The sequence below is a fragment of the Micropterus dolomieu genome, linkage group LG08 (genome assembly GCF_021292245.1).
Source record: "Micropterus dolomieu isolate WLL.071019.BEF.003 ecotype Adirondacks linkage group LG08, ASM2129224v1, whole genome shotgun sequence".
In the NCBI taxonomy this organism is placed as follows: domain Eukaryota; kingdom Metazoa; phylum Chordata; class Actinopteri; order Centrarchiformes; family Centrarchidae; genus Micropterus; species Micropterus dolomieu.
In genome coordinates this window covers 18,404,070-18,419,693 of record NC_060157.1, presented here as the reverse complement: position 1 = coordinate 18,419,693, position 15,624 = coordinate 18,404,070, and the positions used below count along the sequence as shown (strand labels likewise).

At 41.2% G+C, this 15,624-nt stretch overlaps 2 protein-coding genes across 2 annotated transcripts; one reads left to right on the top strand and one right to left on the bottom strand.

Annotated features, from left to right (window-relative positions):
- Window positions 1-255: 255 nt before the first annotated feature.
- Window positions 256-3,877, bottom strand: ribc1 (RIB43A domain with coiled-coils 1). Its single transcript, XM_046057073.1, is given in 9 exon segments — window positions 256-434; window positions 576-742; window positions 1,229-1,278; window positions 1,281-1,464; window positions 2,072-2,190; window positions 2,465-2,579; window positions 2,689-2,906; window positions 3,104-3,313; window positions 3,794-3,877. Coding segments are annotated over 9 exon segments (1,197 nt in total). The 5' UTR covers window positions 3,846-3,877; the 3' UTR covers window positions 256-352.
- A 7-nt stretch (window positions 3,878-3,884) lies between these two features.
- smc1a (structural maintenance of chromosomes 1A) lies at window positions 3,885-15,002 on the top strand. Its single transcript, XM_046057072.1, has 26 exons — window positions 3,885-4,280; window positions 4,935-5,123; window positions 5,692-5,804; window positions 6,045-6,248; window positions 6,580-6,818; window positions 6,938-7,196; window positions 7,646-7,786; window positions 7,885-7,967; window positions 8,071-8,170; window positions 8,611-8,718; window positions 8,864-9,049; window positions 9,910-10,089; window positions 10,241-10,387; window positions 10,506-10,643; window positions 10,741-10,857; window positions 10,944-11,050; window positions 11,390-11,531; window positions 11,644-11,789; window positions 11,896-12,049; window positions 12,140-12,247; window positions 12,481-12,637; window positions 12,757-12,911; window positions 13,049-13,200; window positions 13,339-13,408; window positions 13,555-13,665; window positions 14,108-15,002. Exons 1-26 carry the CDS (start codon window positions 4,172-4,174, stop codon window positions 14,186-14,188), a joined length of 3,696 nt encoding a protein of 1,231 aa, XP_045913028.1. The 5' UTR covers window positions 3,885-4,171; the 3' UTR covers window positions 14,189-15,002.
- Window positions 15,003-15,624: the final 622 nt, after the last annotated feature.

Sequence of the window (15,624 nt, the reverse complement as noted above, 5' to 3'; positions counted from 1 at the left end):
TGTGGTGTATGGGGTGCACAATTAGCACAATGGGACTGATGGTATCTATATGTATCATGGCTGAATGTCAGGAGTTGGGTGTACCACATTTGGGGCCAATATAACTGTAACTGCATAATGAATCTACCACTGTAACTGGATATATGATTGAAAAATAAAGTATGTGGAACAATCTGTATAAAAAAAGGGTTCCCTTTTCTGTCATCAGTATCAGCAAATAAAATCTATATGTCACTTAAAAATAAGCAGCAAGTATTGATTTATCAGGATTTAATTCACACAGAGTGGAATCAATGATAGAGTGTATGAGTGTATTAGTCACAGCAGAAAAAGCCTGAGTAAGGTGCATTCGTCAGCGGGAGCTGGTGTTAAATTGATAAAAGTAGTCCTTGGTGGGTTTGTTGGTGTATAGCTTCTTATTCAGGTACTCCTCGCTGGGGCAGACAGAGACACAAACACACAGTGAGTGCTTATTTAAATCTGAATTCTACATTAGAGTACTTCATACACCCAAAATACATTTGCTGACTACTGCCTGAATAGTCGGTGTGTGTATGTGTGTGTGCAGTGCTCACTATGCCTGCTGCTCTCTGGCCAGCTGCATATTGTAACGGTCTGTCTGAAGCCTCTTCTCTCTCCTCAGCTCTGCTGCTCTCCTCTCCTCCTCCTCTGCTTCTCTCGACAACTTCAGGAGCTGGAGTTCCCAAGCTGCATTCTGAATCTTCATAGCATCACGCTGTCGCTAAAGGAATGGGAAGAAATAAGGGTTTGAATGGTAAACCTGAGTGTACTGTGAACTGTATTCTTTAGAAGTGTTCTTATGAAGGAGTGGTTCCGAGCCTGGGGGTTAGCACCTGACCAAAAGGTTGCAAGATAAATCTGAGTGGTTCCAAGATGGGTAGTAGGATATGAAAGCAGAAAAACATATCCTCTGTACAAAATTAGGTTTATGTAGGTTTATGTCCTCCAGTAGAGTTCAGGAGACTTTATACCAAAGTGCAATGAAGCTGTTTCGGATGGGTTGTGGTGGCCCAACATCTTATTAAGACATTTTATGTTAGTTTTTGGTTCAATTTGTCACCCATCTGTTTCACAGATATTAGGACTTTTGCATTAAGGTAGAACTAAAAAGGGGCTTGGAGCAGAGTAAGATGTGACTTCACCATGAATTGCTCATGGTGCCCTGTGTGTACTGGAGGTGCGTTGTTTTTTAGAGTGACTCCAGTACCTGTCTCTCAAGACGCTGTTCTTCTCTCTCCTTGTGGATGGCACTCAGTGCTCAGGGCTCATCCCCTTCCACTTGTCTATCAGAATGTGGGGTGGCCTCCCTCCTCCCACATCTCTCACCGCTGCCTTTGCACGCTCTGTCATCATGTCGGATGTCAGAATGTGCTGCATCTCTGCAAGATTCTCCCTTTCCTCTCTCCTTTGCTGCTCCTTTAGTTTCTCCGCCCGCTCTGAAGCCTGTGGGGAACAGGACGTGGCAGGGCCTTTACCGCTGATTCAGGAACAGTTGATTGATCATTCCCTTGATGTTTAGCTTTACGAAACCCAACCTCTAATATGTGGTTACATCTAGCATTACGTCGAGAGTCGACCATATGGTGAATGTCCTCCTGAGAGATCCACTCAGTCAGTTAGTTGTATTTGCTTGTGCATCGTGCATGTGAGTGGTTATTAGAGAAACCATATAATTAGCATGAAAAATACCATGACCGTAAGGATTTATAATAATGCTTCCCAATGGAGGATTCAGCTGAGTGCATTCAAGGAAATGAGGGGGGAGCTAAATGAGGGCTTTTAAAAACAGAGAGGGCCCACGCATACATAAAAGCCGTTTAACCATCCATGTTGCTTGTTACCAACTAATATGATGGCCGCCTTCCTGCAGCAAGTGTGTGTACGCATCACTTAACATTTTCAATTAGCAATTTTAATTTCAAAATCCCACCCGAGAACAGCATGTCAGAGCTCAAAGCCCCACTGGATTTTGCTTTGAGCATCCACATCAGCGGGTGGCGTGTGTGTACATCTGTGTGTCCATCTGTGTGTGCACATGCATGTACTGTACCAGAGCTTGATTGGAGTTGTCGAGCCCGATGCGGGTAGCTTTCTTACACTCCTCCTCTAGTGCGTGTAGCTGAACCCCCCTAAGGTCCTGATGCACAAGGTCTTTGCTCACGAGCATTTCTGTGACACATACAAGTTGGAAATCACCTACTGTGATGTTTGTCACACCCGCATTAGCCATTACCCATTGTGCAAAGCTCTTCAATGACACACTCACACATAATGGCTTTCTGGGATGAGCATCCATCAATGCCACCTGGCAGTAAGGGCTGTGCGTAGGAGTGTGTGATTGTTTGTGCAGGAAAGCATAAAGCATGTGTGTGATTTACTGAGGCTATAGCGTACAGTACGTTAGCTCATCAGTGATTACAGTGTGTGTGTGTGTGTTTTTCACCTCTGTGCTTGTCTCTCACATGTCTTCTCTCATTGTCTTCCTTCTGTGCTTGCAGATCTCTTTCTGTCTTCTTCATTTGTTCTCTCCTCTTTTGCTCCTCTCCGATACCCTCTCCCTGTAAATGAAACAAGGACACAGTTCTTAAGGGGTAGCATGGACATTTGTTTAACCATTCATTGCATTTTGTTCCACTGGTCTTTGATGCACACCAAGCACCTGCCTACCTGAAAGATTTGCATACTGGCAGGACCCAGCTCACCCTCTGGAATGGTGATCCTGCATGCCCCCTTCAGGCCACACTTGAGATCAGCATCGCGGGAGTCCTCTACACACTGATCAGTAGCCCAATACTGTGTCAGGTCAGTGTGCAAGGCTGCTCGCTTCTGTCTTCCATCTATGTCTTGTTGCAGCAGTGCTTCATCGTGATACTTTCTCAGCTTATCTGCAATAAAATGAAAATAAATGTGATCAATGCTCATTAGTGGTGTAAGGTGATTTCATAATTGGACAATGTTCTTGTAGGGGACTCACTATTATTTATTAGTTATGCCAATGCCTACTTGGGTTCCTATATATCTATATATTAATTATTTGTTTAATTTAGACCCTTCCTTGGCTCTCATCATGCCCATAGCTTACCGAAAGCCTTGTCCCTTTGCATCTCTATGTTTTGTTGATGTTTTTTCTCCTGGACCTGTTGGTTGAGAGCATCAAGGTCGAGGCCCATCACTCGAAGCTGGGTGTTGAAGATCCGGGCCCTGCGTGTGGTCTCTGCAGACCTTCGCCTCTCCACAGCCATTTCTATAGACTGGTCTACAGGCAAATCCACTTTGTACATTTTCTCTGTTTCTACAGAGGGGGGGGCACAACATCTCAACAGTAATTATTATGGCTTGCTGGACAGAAATTATTTGTTGCTGCATTCATCTTAAGACAGATATCATTATCTTACAACATCACAACAAAACCTGGGGTGAATTTGTCGACTATATATGGAGTGGATGCAAACTGTTCAATTCAGTTGGTATTTTCTTGAAAGTGATTACAGATCTAAAGCAGCACTTACCTCTCCCGTTACAGATGTGGCTAAATTATTTCAAATTAATAAGCGGATTTTAGACCCACAGCAGCTCAGTGGATGAAGCCGTTTCACTGCTGGAATCCTGTTGTGTTTGGATGCCCTTGGTAACCATGGTAACAACTCAATTTGCCGCTGCGTCTTTGTGATTTTATTTGACATAAAACAGTGAGTGGCGCACCTATACAAAACACCATGGCTTTCTGACATTAACATTTAATAACAATTTATTGTGTAAGTTACATACTTACTACTACTTTCGTGGTGGCACAAATGTGGTCCTAAAACACCAAGCGACTCCATCTGGCCTCGCGATAAACAGCGAGGTTTCGTGTCTCGCGCGCTCGTTGGGCTTCCTGCTGGATTGTAAAATGGCGCATTGTTGTCACAACCGCATCGCGTCCATCTGATTAAGACTATGAAGCTGTTTAGATAATTAAACTAAATATGCACTTCATAATGTGACTTGCGCACAGGCCTACAATAGCTTGAACAGAGGGGTGCATTAATTTGCGTGCATTCTTCGTCTTTGAGATTGAGTTTGTCCGGTAAACATTGGGTGTTAGCATTAACGTCAGCTAACAATCACTGCCGTTTTTTTTCAGAACAGCCATACATATACAACGAAAATGGGTTATTTAAAACTGATAGAGATTGAAAACTTCAAGTCGTATAAAGGAAGACAGATTATCGGACCTTTTCACAAATTTACTGCAATCATCGGGCCCAATGGATCTGGTATGTTGTGATTGCCAATATTATCTCGCGGCTAATGCAAACTGCTTGCTAGCATTGGCTAACGGTAAACAGTGCTGCAATGCCCGCTGTCTTTAGATACCGTATTAGATAAGTTTACTTACAGAAGTTTGACTAACGTTATCGTACTAACTATCCTTCCGTGTAACGTAACAGTTCTGCACTTTGCCATTTATTTCAATGTTATGTGTTATGATTTATGACTATCAACTTCCGACGTTAGTGTTGTAACATTATGTGTGCATATCGATGATTTTGTCGTATAATTACATGATGAAATTATATGTTTTAATCTGTAAACGTTTAATATTATCATATGTAATATCATCCCATTTTCTCTTGCAAAGTTATAGTTTATCATCCCAGTGAACACAGTTACATAGGGAGTTAAATAGGAGGACAAAATCTTGGCAAGACCCTTCTTATGCCATTCAATACAACATCCCAACAAACTACAGCCTTTAAAATGACCGGAGTGTAAATTGATCAAACGCTGAATTGAACAGAAAACTGCACATCAATAAAGGTCATGAATATTGTTAAATGTGCTTAATAAACAGATGACTCATATTTTTATATTGTGCTTTGACATTAGATTTGTACAGGTTACTAAAAATCTGAACGCCGTTGTTGCAGGAAAGTCCAACCTTATGGATGCCATCAGCTTTGTGTTGGCGGAGAAGACCAGCAACCTTCGTGTGAAGACTTTGAAAGATCTAATCCATGGAGCACCCGTAGGGAAGCCAGCTGCCAACAGAGCCTTTGTCAGTATGGTGTACCAGGAGGATAACGGAGAGGAACGCTCCTTCACAAGGGTCATCATTGGTATGAACCGCCATTGACAGTCATGTTGGAATCTATGATTCAGTTACTTCATTAATGCTTCTGTGTGAAATGGATAACATCTGTCTAATAACTGTCTTCTTTCATTTGTACCAGAAATTAGTAGGCATTAACTTTTTGTGTATTTTGTGTGCTTTACAGTCGACTAAATTTGAAGTAATTGAATTTAAAGTAAAAATTTGTGTAATCAGTGCTTCAATAAGCCCATATGCCTGTATATCCAATTGCAGTATTATAAATTGTAAACATTGCCATACAATCCTACCAGCACTCTTTGCTAAAAGGCCTCATTTTCAAACCATTCAGCCAGAGATGACATCACACTCTGCCACACTGTGCTCACAATTAAGTTTTATTTTTGTCATTACATTAACAAATCTAGTCAGTCAACACATTACAATTATGCCATTATATGTTTATTATATGACTGTTGTCTTTCCTTGGACAAGTTTAATGACAAGATCATGAAGCCATCTTTTATTTGCTTTTCATACACTAATCTTCCTGATGTTTTGTCTCCTTTAACGTGCATTTGGCTCTTGTGTATCAGGTTCCTCCTCTGAGTACCGCATAAACAGCAAGGTGGTGAGCCTGCCTGAATACAGCGAAGAGCTGGAAAAACTTGGTATTCTGATCAAGGCTAGGAACTTCTTGGTGTTCCAGGTGAGACTGCAATCCTAAAAATCTTTTTTAAGAGTAGTGTATTCATTGGCGCTCTTTCGTAATGCTGCTTTGCAGTGATCCCAGTACAGTTAAGAAAATCTTTTAATGTGACTCAATTGTGACCAATTACAGCAGAGGGCAAAAATATAACTCTTCTGGTGTTAAATTAATATTGTATAACATGGAGTTGGCAGTAGCTCCTGTTAACCCCTGTTTTATTCCCTGCTTATTTCCCACCAGGGAGCTGTGGAGTCTATTGCCATGAAGAACCCCAAGGAGCGTACAGCTCTGTTTGAGGAAATCTCACGTTCTGGAGAGCTGGCCCAGGAGTACGACCGCAGGAAGAAGGAGATGGTGAAAGCAGAAGAGGACACGCAGTTCAATTACCATCGTAAGAAAAACATTGCTGCTGAGCGCAAAGAAGCAAAGCAAGAGAAAGAGGAGGTATGTACTTAAATACAGTTACTCTGGAATTACATTTACTTGTATGTATTTGTGTCCTGCTTGGATTGGAAATTAAATGGTTAATGTACTGTTGCGCCTTGATTTTAAAGTTTATTTGTCTTGCAATAAAATATACTCATAATTAGTTTCATAATTTGATTATCTTGATTTACCACATATGCTGTGTTATTTGTAGCGCACTGTTATTGCTGCCTTTTTGGCCATGACACACTTGAAAAATTCACTTTGATTTTCTTTCCTGGTTAAACAAAGGCAGTTGTTATATAAAACACATAGAATTTATTTCCCTCTCCTCCCATCTTTCCTCCAGGCTGAGCGTTACCAGCGCCTGAAAGACGAAGTGGCCAGGGCTAGTGTTCAGTTGCAGCTCTTCAAGCTGTACCACAATGAGACTGAGATTGAGAAGCTGAACAAAGAGCTGGGCCAGCGGAACAAGGAGATTGATAAGGACCGTAAAAAGATGGACCATGTGGAGGAGGAGCTGAAGGACAAGAAAAAGGAGCTGGGCAGGCTGATGAGGGAACAGCAGACTATTGAGAAGGAAATCAAGTAAGTGACAATGACATGATGGCCTTCTCACAGCTCACTTTTCGGGTGACTTACTGTATAGGCTAACTAATGTCATTTAAAACCCTAGGGCTTTGTTAATCACATGAATATGCCCACAGAGAGAAAGACTCTGAGTTGAACCAAAAGAGGCCGCAGTACATCAAGGCCAAAGAGAACACCTCACACAAGATCAAGAAGCTCGAGGCGGCGCGCAAATCATTGCAAAATGCCCAGAAGATGTACAAGAAGCGTAAGGCGGACATGGATGAACTGGATAAAGAGATGAAGGCGGTGGAGTTGGCCAAGCAAGAGTTTGAGGAGCGCATGGAGGAGGAGGCACAGAGCCAGGGCCAGGACCTCACCCTGGAAGAAAACCAGGTCTGATATGTTAGAATGTTCATATATTCATTTTTGAATTACTAACTATTTGCATTATTATTTTTAGTTGATAAAACTAAACAAACTAAATGTAAATTTACCTTTAAACCCTATTTTTGTAGATTGTTGTAAATTATCAGTGAGTCCTTTGTTCTGTATACTGTACCGATTGCAATAAAAATATTGGACTAACATCCTAATCTACTGTATATCCTGACTGACTATGTAGTGGTCAATACAATTTTTTTGCATAGACATTCTTGGCTTCTCAAAATCCATTCAGTGCTTTGACATTAAAGGTGGTATAATTGGACAGGTGGCACATGCAAATCCCATATTTGGGTGTGTATGAATTGCATTTAAAATGTTTTGTTACGTTGCCATCAGATCGATCCTAAAATATATAGATGACTTTACATGACCCACTGTTTCTCTCTCTCTCCCCCCAGGTCAAGCAGTACCATCGTCTGAAGGAGGAGGCCAGTAAACGGGCTGCAACCCTGGCACAGGAGCTGGAGAAGTTCAACCGTGACCAGAAGGCTGACCAGGACCGCCTTGATTTGGAGGAGAGGAAGAAAGTGGAGACGGAGGTAAATAAGATAATAATGGCAGGTTTGTGCGTGCCAGAATAAATATATTTGAACTGATTCGAATGCATACAACCATATATTTTGTTGTTTCTCTCCAGGCCAAAATCAAACAGAAGATCCGTGAAATTGAGGAAAACCAGAAACGTATTGAAAAACTAGAGGATTACATTTCCACCAGCAGGTATGCTGCTCTCATGTTTGCATTGTTTGAAGTGTGCTATGTTCAGCTCATCGCATTTCATTATACTCCTTCATTCACACTCTGTTGTCCTGTTTCACCTCAGGCAGTCACTGGACGAGCAGAAGCGCATGGAGGAGGAGCTGACCGAGGAGGTGGAGATGGCCAAGAGGAGAATTGATGAGATCAACATGGAGCTCAACCAGGTGCTCAATACACACAGGGGAGAAGTAAAGCGAATGACTTCAAATTGTGTCATCTGGGCTGACTGTTAATGGTTTCAGTGTACTGTAGTTAAATAAACCATTCTCTGGTACGCATTACCCCATCACAATGTCCTTAAGCAAGACTTCAAGCTGCATCTGTAGCTAACCTGAGCGGTGGCATTGAGCAGCAGGCAACTACATTTCTCTACATGTTAATCAATAGATGTTTCTCACCACAGACAATTTCACATATCAGGGAAAAGCACACATGTGAACAATGAAATAAAAGTGTCAGTAATCAATCTTCATGCACAATACAGAGGGCCTTGTTCTGGCAGTCCTATTGTTAATGTTATTAGTTACTCCTGACTTTGACGAGTGAAAATGTCAGCTGTGAAAAAGTATATAACAAATCCCATTATTATTGGCTTTTGCTGTAGGTAATGGAGCAGCTGGGAGACGCCAGAATCGACAGGCAGGAGAACAGTCGCCAGCAGCGCAAGGCTGAGATCATGGAGAGCATCAAAAGACTCTACCCTGGCTCTGTGGTAAGGCATCTGTGACAGTATTCAGTACTAGAATATATTTTCTTATTCTTACAAGACAATTGTGTTTTCTTCTTCCATGCTACATTTAGTGAAAGCATTGAATAAACTCTGATTCGTAAAAACATGCCCCGCTCTCTTTCTTCAGTACGGTCGTCTAATCGACCTGTGCCAGCCCACTCAGAAGAAGTATCAGATTGCTGTGACCAAAGTGTTGGGCAAGAACATGGACGCCATCATTGTTGACTCGGAGAAGACTGGCAGAGATTGCATCCAGTACATCAAGGAGCAGAGAGGAGAGCCTGAGACCTTCCTTCCTCTCGACTACCTCGAGGTGAATACTAGAAAGTATAGATAATAACTGTACTCGAGGTCTGGAGCGGTTAGAGTATATAGTAACAAAGTGGGAATCTAGTATGAAAACACCAAATTTCACTAGCTTAACGAAGAAGAGGTTTACTTCAGAAGTGTCAAATCCCAATGGAACTTGTCAAATAAAAAAACAGCAATATTGAATTTGCCTTAAAGCATCTTTTATTACTCTTTTTTTTTTTTTATTTAATGTCCATTAAAATACCATTAATTTAGTTAACAAGCGAAGCTTTTACAGCCAGCCCTCTGAGGTTATTAATTTCTTGCTCAGTATCAGGCACCAGTATTCCTGCTAAAAATAGCACTCACAAAAAAACTAAATGGGAATTTTAAATAGCATTTAATGAGGGGGGGGAAAAAAAAAAAATCCCAATATGCTTTGTAGGGTTGGGCGATGTCTACAAAATTTCCATCGGACGATGTGTACATTGAAACATTGGGATGGACGATGACATTGGGGGCACGCACGTGTCGGGGTGTAGTGGTCATCTTATGTGCATGTGTTCACTTGCACAGACTTCACTTGGTTAAAAACTTGGTAGCCTATGATGTTACAAATCGCGATATTTTACAAGCACGGACCAGGTAAAGCAGCATTGAACTCACAGGGTGCAGATGTTGGTTTCGAGAGAGGTGGGGCAAGCCGGTGGGGGAGAAGAGAGTTCCGAGGAAGGTGCGAAGCATATTTAAATTTTATAATAATAATGTTTGTGGTCATTAAAACCTGCTTTCACATGGAATTATGTGAAAAATTTAATCGCCGATGGACAATGGCATCATCTATCGGCCCGACCCTAATGCTTTTCTCTTGTCTTATCTAAGGTGAAACCAACAGATGAGAAACTGAGAGAACTTCGAGGAGCCAAGCTGGTGATTGATGTGATTCGCTATGAGCCGCCCCACATCAAGAAAGCCCTCCAGTATGCGTGCGGCAACGCACTGGTTTGCGACAATGTAGAGGATGCACGAAGGATCGCTTTTGGAGGGCCATACAGACACAAGGTGATTGACTTCATTTAGGTCACCAATTAAGGTTTAGCGTTTTTGTGTCATGAAGATGGAAGGATTGGAAAAGCTGTGTCTGCCTGATTATTTGGTAGTTGTGAATTTTGTCTATTTTCCGCCTAACCTCTCTATGTGTCCCTGTGTACAGACGGTAGCCCTGGACGGTACTCTGTTCCAGAAGTCTGGAGTCATCTCTGGAGGAGCCAGCGACCTGAAGGCCAAGGCCAGACGCTGGGATGAGAAGGCTGTGGACAAGCTCAAGGAGAAGAAAGAAAAACTCACAGAAGAGCTCAAGGTAATTAACCATCAAGGAGATTTTAGTTTTGGTCTGTTAGTTAGTTATTGGGATACCTCAAGTTTTTTTGCAGTTGACATCCATTCAACCAATTTGTACTTAATGTTTTTCTTTGTAGGAGCAAATGAAGGCCAAGAGGAAGGAGGCAGAGCTTCGTCAGGTGCAGTCTCAGGCCCACGGTCTGCAGATGAGACTCAAGTACTCCCAGAGTGATCTGGAACAGACAAAAACCCGCCACCTCTCCCTCAACATGCAGGTACAGCCTGGATACAGCTCTGTGTTTTCCCCTTCCTGTTTGTTATCGCTATAGCAACCATCGCATTAAAACTTGGCACTTCATTTGTATTATGCAGGAGAAATCTAAGCTGGAGAGTGAGTTGGCAAACTTCGGCCCTCGCATCAACGACATCAAGAGGATCATCCAGTCCCGCGAGAGAGAGATCACAGACCTGCGAGACCGCATGAACTTGGTGAGGCTGACACCAAGTGAGGCCCATTTTGAAGCTCATTTAAGAATGTGTGGCAATGCAGTAATATCAATGTTTTTGTTTTCCAGGTGGAAGATGAGGTGTTTATTGAATTCTGTAAGGAGATTGGAGTGAGGAACATCAGAGAGTTTGAGGAGGAGAAGGTGAAGAGGCAGAATGAGATTGCAAAGAAGCGGTGAGTTTAGTAACAAGTCAGTTGAATAGTAGGTAGGGCTGATTTTACTTAATTTAACTCTGACCATAAAGAATAGTTTAAAAACTCAATTACCCATCTGGTTTCTTTAACTTTCACTCAAGAGCCAAAATTAAAGTTACATTACAGTCTTTAAACTCAAAAGAAATAATGATTTGACATTTATCGTGATAATTATTGAAATCAAGTGATATAAAAAAATGTATTGTGATAAAATGTTTGGCCACATCGCCCAGCTCTAATTGTAGGTCAGTTTTTTCCACAATGTAAGTTAACCTGTCACAGGTTTCCTGTTTGATCTAACCTGACATTTTGCTTCAGTCTTGAGTTTGAGACCCAGAAGACCCGCCTGGGTATCCAGGTAGACTACGAGAAGAATCAGCTGAAGGAGGACCAGGAAAAAGTCATGATGTGGGAGCAGACCGTGAAGAAGGATGAAGCTGAAATAGAACGACTTAAGAAGGTAAAAACAGAAAGTGTGAAATGAAACTTGACTTAACCCAATTTGTCCTCAATTTTGACATCAAGGTAATTCTCACGTCTTTTTTTTTAAAATCTTTCTTGCATTCCTGTAGGAGGAGCACAGACACATGAAGATCATTGATGAAACAATGGCCCAACTGCAGGACCTGAAGAACCAGCACCTCACCAAGAAATCTGAAGTCAATGATAAGAATCATGAGATGGAGGAGATCCGCAAGAAACTGGGTGGCGCTAACAAGTCAGCGGCTGCAAACACACACACACAAACTTTAATATTTCTTATGTCATATAAATATTACCTTTGAGTTGGTTTGTGCTACAAATGTTGTTTCCGTGTCTTTCAGGGAGTTGACTCAGCTCCAGAAGGAGGTGACGGCCATCGAGACCAAACTGGAGCAGAAGCGCAGCGACCGTCACAACCTGCTGCAAGCCTGCAAAATGCAGGACATCAGGTTGCCTCTTCGTTCTGGAACAATGGATGATATCAGCCAGGGAGAGGTACACAGAACCCACTCATACAGGCTCCAACTTTCATACCATCGGGATTGAAGCAGAACATGACATCCTTCTTTTGTTTTGCAAATCCAGGGGAGCTCCCAGACAGATGAATCCAGCAGCCAGAGGACGTCCAGCAGTGTTCTCGCTAAAGAGGCTCTCATAGAAATCGACTACAGCAACCTGTCTGAAGACCTTAAGGTAGCATTTACACATGACACCAACGCCTTACATTTAAATAGTCAAACTTGACCTTCTCCCTCTCATGTTTAAATGTGATGAGGTGTGTGTTACTTGGTTTTCTAGGTGAGTAGGAATAATAATATAGCATTTTTCTCTAAATGGTTAGAAAGTACTTAATATACAAAAGATGTATATATGCTGCACTTACAAAGTACACTTAAATGTATTTAATCCTGGTCGACTTCCTCCAGGATGCACTGTCAGAGGAAGAGATCAAGGCGGAGACAAACACACTGCAGCAGCGTCTGAACGAGCAGCAGAGTATCCTACAGAGGATCAGCGCACCCAACATGAAGGCCATGGAGAAGCTCGAGAGTGTCAGGGACAAGTTCCAAGAGACCAGTGACGGTGAGATGGCAGGATAATGGTAGAGGTTGGGATTAAATGAGAGAGATAAAGGAAGTGATGAAGGTTTGCAGTACCATTCTAGAGCTCCTAATAATGTTATGTTGCGGTCTTTCCCTCAGAGTTTGAGGCGGCTCGTAAGAGAGCCAAGAAGGCCAAGCAAGCCTTTGAGCAGATCAAGAAGGAAAGGTTTGATCGTTTCAATAACTGCTTTGAGTCTGTGGCCACTAACATTGATGAGATCTACAAGGCCCTCTCACGCAACAGTAGTGCGCAGGTATGCCTCCATTTCTTTTCTCTTTTTTTTTTTTTTTTTTTTTTTTTTTAATTTAAAAAAAAGTGTTTTTTACATGACCTACATAAATTAAAAACCAAATCAAAACATTATCAAATGAGTGTGTCCCTCTTCTGTAGGCTTTTCTGGGCCCAGAAAACCCAGAGGAGCCCTATCTGGATGGCATCAACTATAACTGTGTGGCTCCAGGGAAGAGGTTCAGACCTATGGACAACCTTTCTGGAGGAGAGAAGACTGTTGCTGCCCTGGCCCTGCTCTTTGCTATTCACAGGTGAAACAACTGAGGAATACAGAGTCTTAAAACATGCTTAATTAAAAAAAGTATGTGTAAAAAGTATTTGCATTTCTGTAAACTTTATGATGATGTCACGGTTTGAATATTGTTAACATCTTTCCTGCTCGTCTCTAGCTACAAACCCGCCCCCTTCTTTGTCCTGGATGAGATTGACGCTGCTCTGGACAACACTAACATTGGCAAGGTCTGTTCAGAAATAATATTTGATTCAGTAACTGGGGCCTTTTAATAAATGCTACTTGTGAAAGGAAATACAATTATTTATTTATATTTTTATAAACACTGCTGTTTTACAAACTACAGCTCATAAATTCCCTCTGTACTCTCAAGGTGGCCAATTATATCAAAGACCAGTCGGTGCTGAACTTCCAGGCCATCGTCATTTCTCTGAAGGAGGAATTCTACACCAAGGCAGACTCACTCATTGGCGTTTATCCAGAGGTGTGTTTCTCAATGTTATCTAAACAATATACAGTGTAAAATACAGCCATGAAGCTTTCACAGTTGTAGGTTTTGAAAAGACTTTAAGTAGTATTGATTCAGTTCCCTCAGAAAAGGCCTTGAAAGATATTATTTAAAAATGTGATTTTAAATGTCAATATATTCATGTACTTCATAAACAATAGACGTCTATTGGTTTCTGCCATTCTTTGACCGGTCCAAGTCTTATAATATAATTTGGTAAATACTGCAGAAAACTTGTATTATAGAGATTGGATTTAGTCACTTATCTAGTTTCAAACATGACATCATTAAAACATATGCCTGATTCTGTCAGAATAAAAGCAAAGCATCTTGAGCTGTTTGTTAAACAAATGCACATTGGAAACAACCTGCTGTAGATATGATTAAAGTATGAACTGTTCTTCTCTTCCTCTCACAGCAAGGAGATTGTGTCATCAGCAAAGTGCTTACTTTTGACCTCTCTCAGTATCCTGATGCCAACCCAAATCCCAATGAATAAAACCAGCACTCCCAACACTGGCATTTTGGCAAGTCGGACGTTCATTTGCTACTCTCTCTAATGTATTCTGTAGTCACAGATCATGTATCCATTAGTCCCACATCTTATTTCTTAAGGTTTTTTTGTGTTTATGTATTTTTTATTTTTTTTTGTATATGTTAGAGTAGTGAATTAGTGAGGTTTTTCTTTTAGTTGTGGGGGTTGTTCTTTTATAGAAATAGACAACCAAGATGTATGTACATTATACAAGCCAGCCCTTTCTCCATTTGGCCATACAAGAGTGATTAATATCAATAAAAATGAATTATAATCAAGTGAAAGTGAGAGGGATTAAAGCCTTTTTAACAGACTGTAGAATTTGTATGATGTGGTAAAATGTGTTGAATTTACCTGAAACAAGATTTGTTCTCAGAACTTTTATACTGTTTATGGCCCTCCTTTTCATTGGTGTGCTTTAAAGCCTTTGGCTGTCCTCTGTAAAAGATGTATTTGCATTTTCACATGCTACCCTTTTTAAAGCTTAATCAGGAAACTGTTGTTACAGTGCGATGGATACATTCCCGTGTGATAGCTAAGTAAAACCCCTAGTTAGCTGCAACTGGCGGTGCTACAAGGAGATCATGGAGCTTTGTCAAGAAAATTATTTCAAAGGAAATGTGCTGAGGTTATACGGCTGTATGAATAACGAAAGTCTCTTCATATTCCTTGAGTGATGTTCTAAATCAGCTTTAGGCGAATGGGAAACTCAACATGAGACTTTTCTGTCAGGGCTGTTTTATTGATTGCTTTGCTTCAATAAATAAAATTTGAATTATTTAAGCTCCTTTATTTTGATTTCTTTTACTTTTGTAATGCAAGCATGCAACTCCAATGCTCATTTCTGATTTCAGGTGCTGCTTTGACGGCTTTGTGCATAAATTATAGGAATTTTCTTTTATTTGAACCTACAATGCAGCACACATCTTGCTGCATTAGTGTTCCTTTCATAAGGGGGAGTGTGTGTGCGCTTTGCTAGGGAAAGACTATTTATAGAGGCTCTCAGTTTTCACACTGTAACTTCTTTGGGGGCCAGCATCCAAAGCATGCACCTATCTTCTCATCAAGGCTCCGTCTGCAGTAACTGCTTCATTAGTTTTGATCATTATTTAGTGGAGTAACTCACCTCATGGGGTTGGGGTTTTTTTTCCTTCTCGAAATCACTGCCTGTATTGTAAGATGTCCTTCTTTGGTTTGTTTGCAGAAAGGAAACTAACACAGACATGAATGTTTGGATGGTTTATTTCTTTCGCCATGGTGAAAACACCAATGTAACATCAGCCATAATGGCACAGATCCAGAAGTGAAGGAGACTTGAGGTTGACACATAAAGTTCATTCAAAGTATCTCCAAAACCTTGCAACATAACGTATGTATGACACTAAAACACAGGCTGATCA

Excerpts from the sequence above, each read along its gene's own strand:
- smc1a (XM_046057072.1), top strand. The coding sequence starts at position 4,172 with ATGGGTTATTTAAAACTGATAGAGATTGAAAACTTCAAGTCGTATAAA. Across the intron at positions 10,388-10,505 it reads AACTCACAGAAGAGCTCAAG|GAGCAAATGAAGGCCAAGAG; the intron begins GTAATTAACCAT and ends TTTTCTTTGTAG. Across the intron at positions 13,666-14,107 it reads TCATTGGCGTTTATCCAGAG|CAAGGAGATTGTGTCATCAG; the intron begins GTGTGTTTCTCA and ends TTCCTCTCACAG.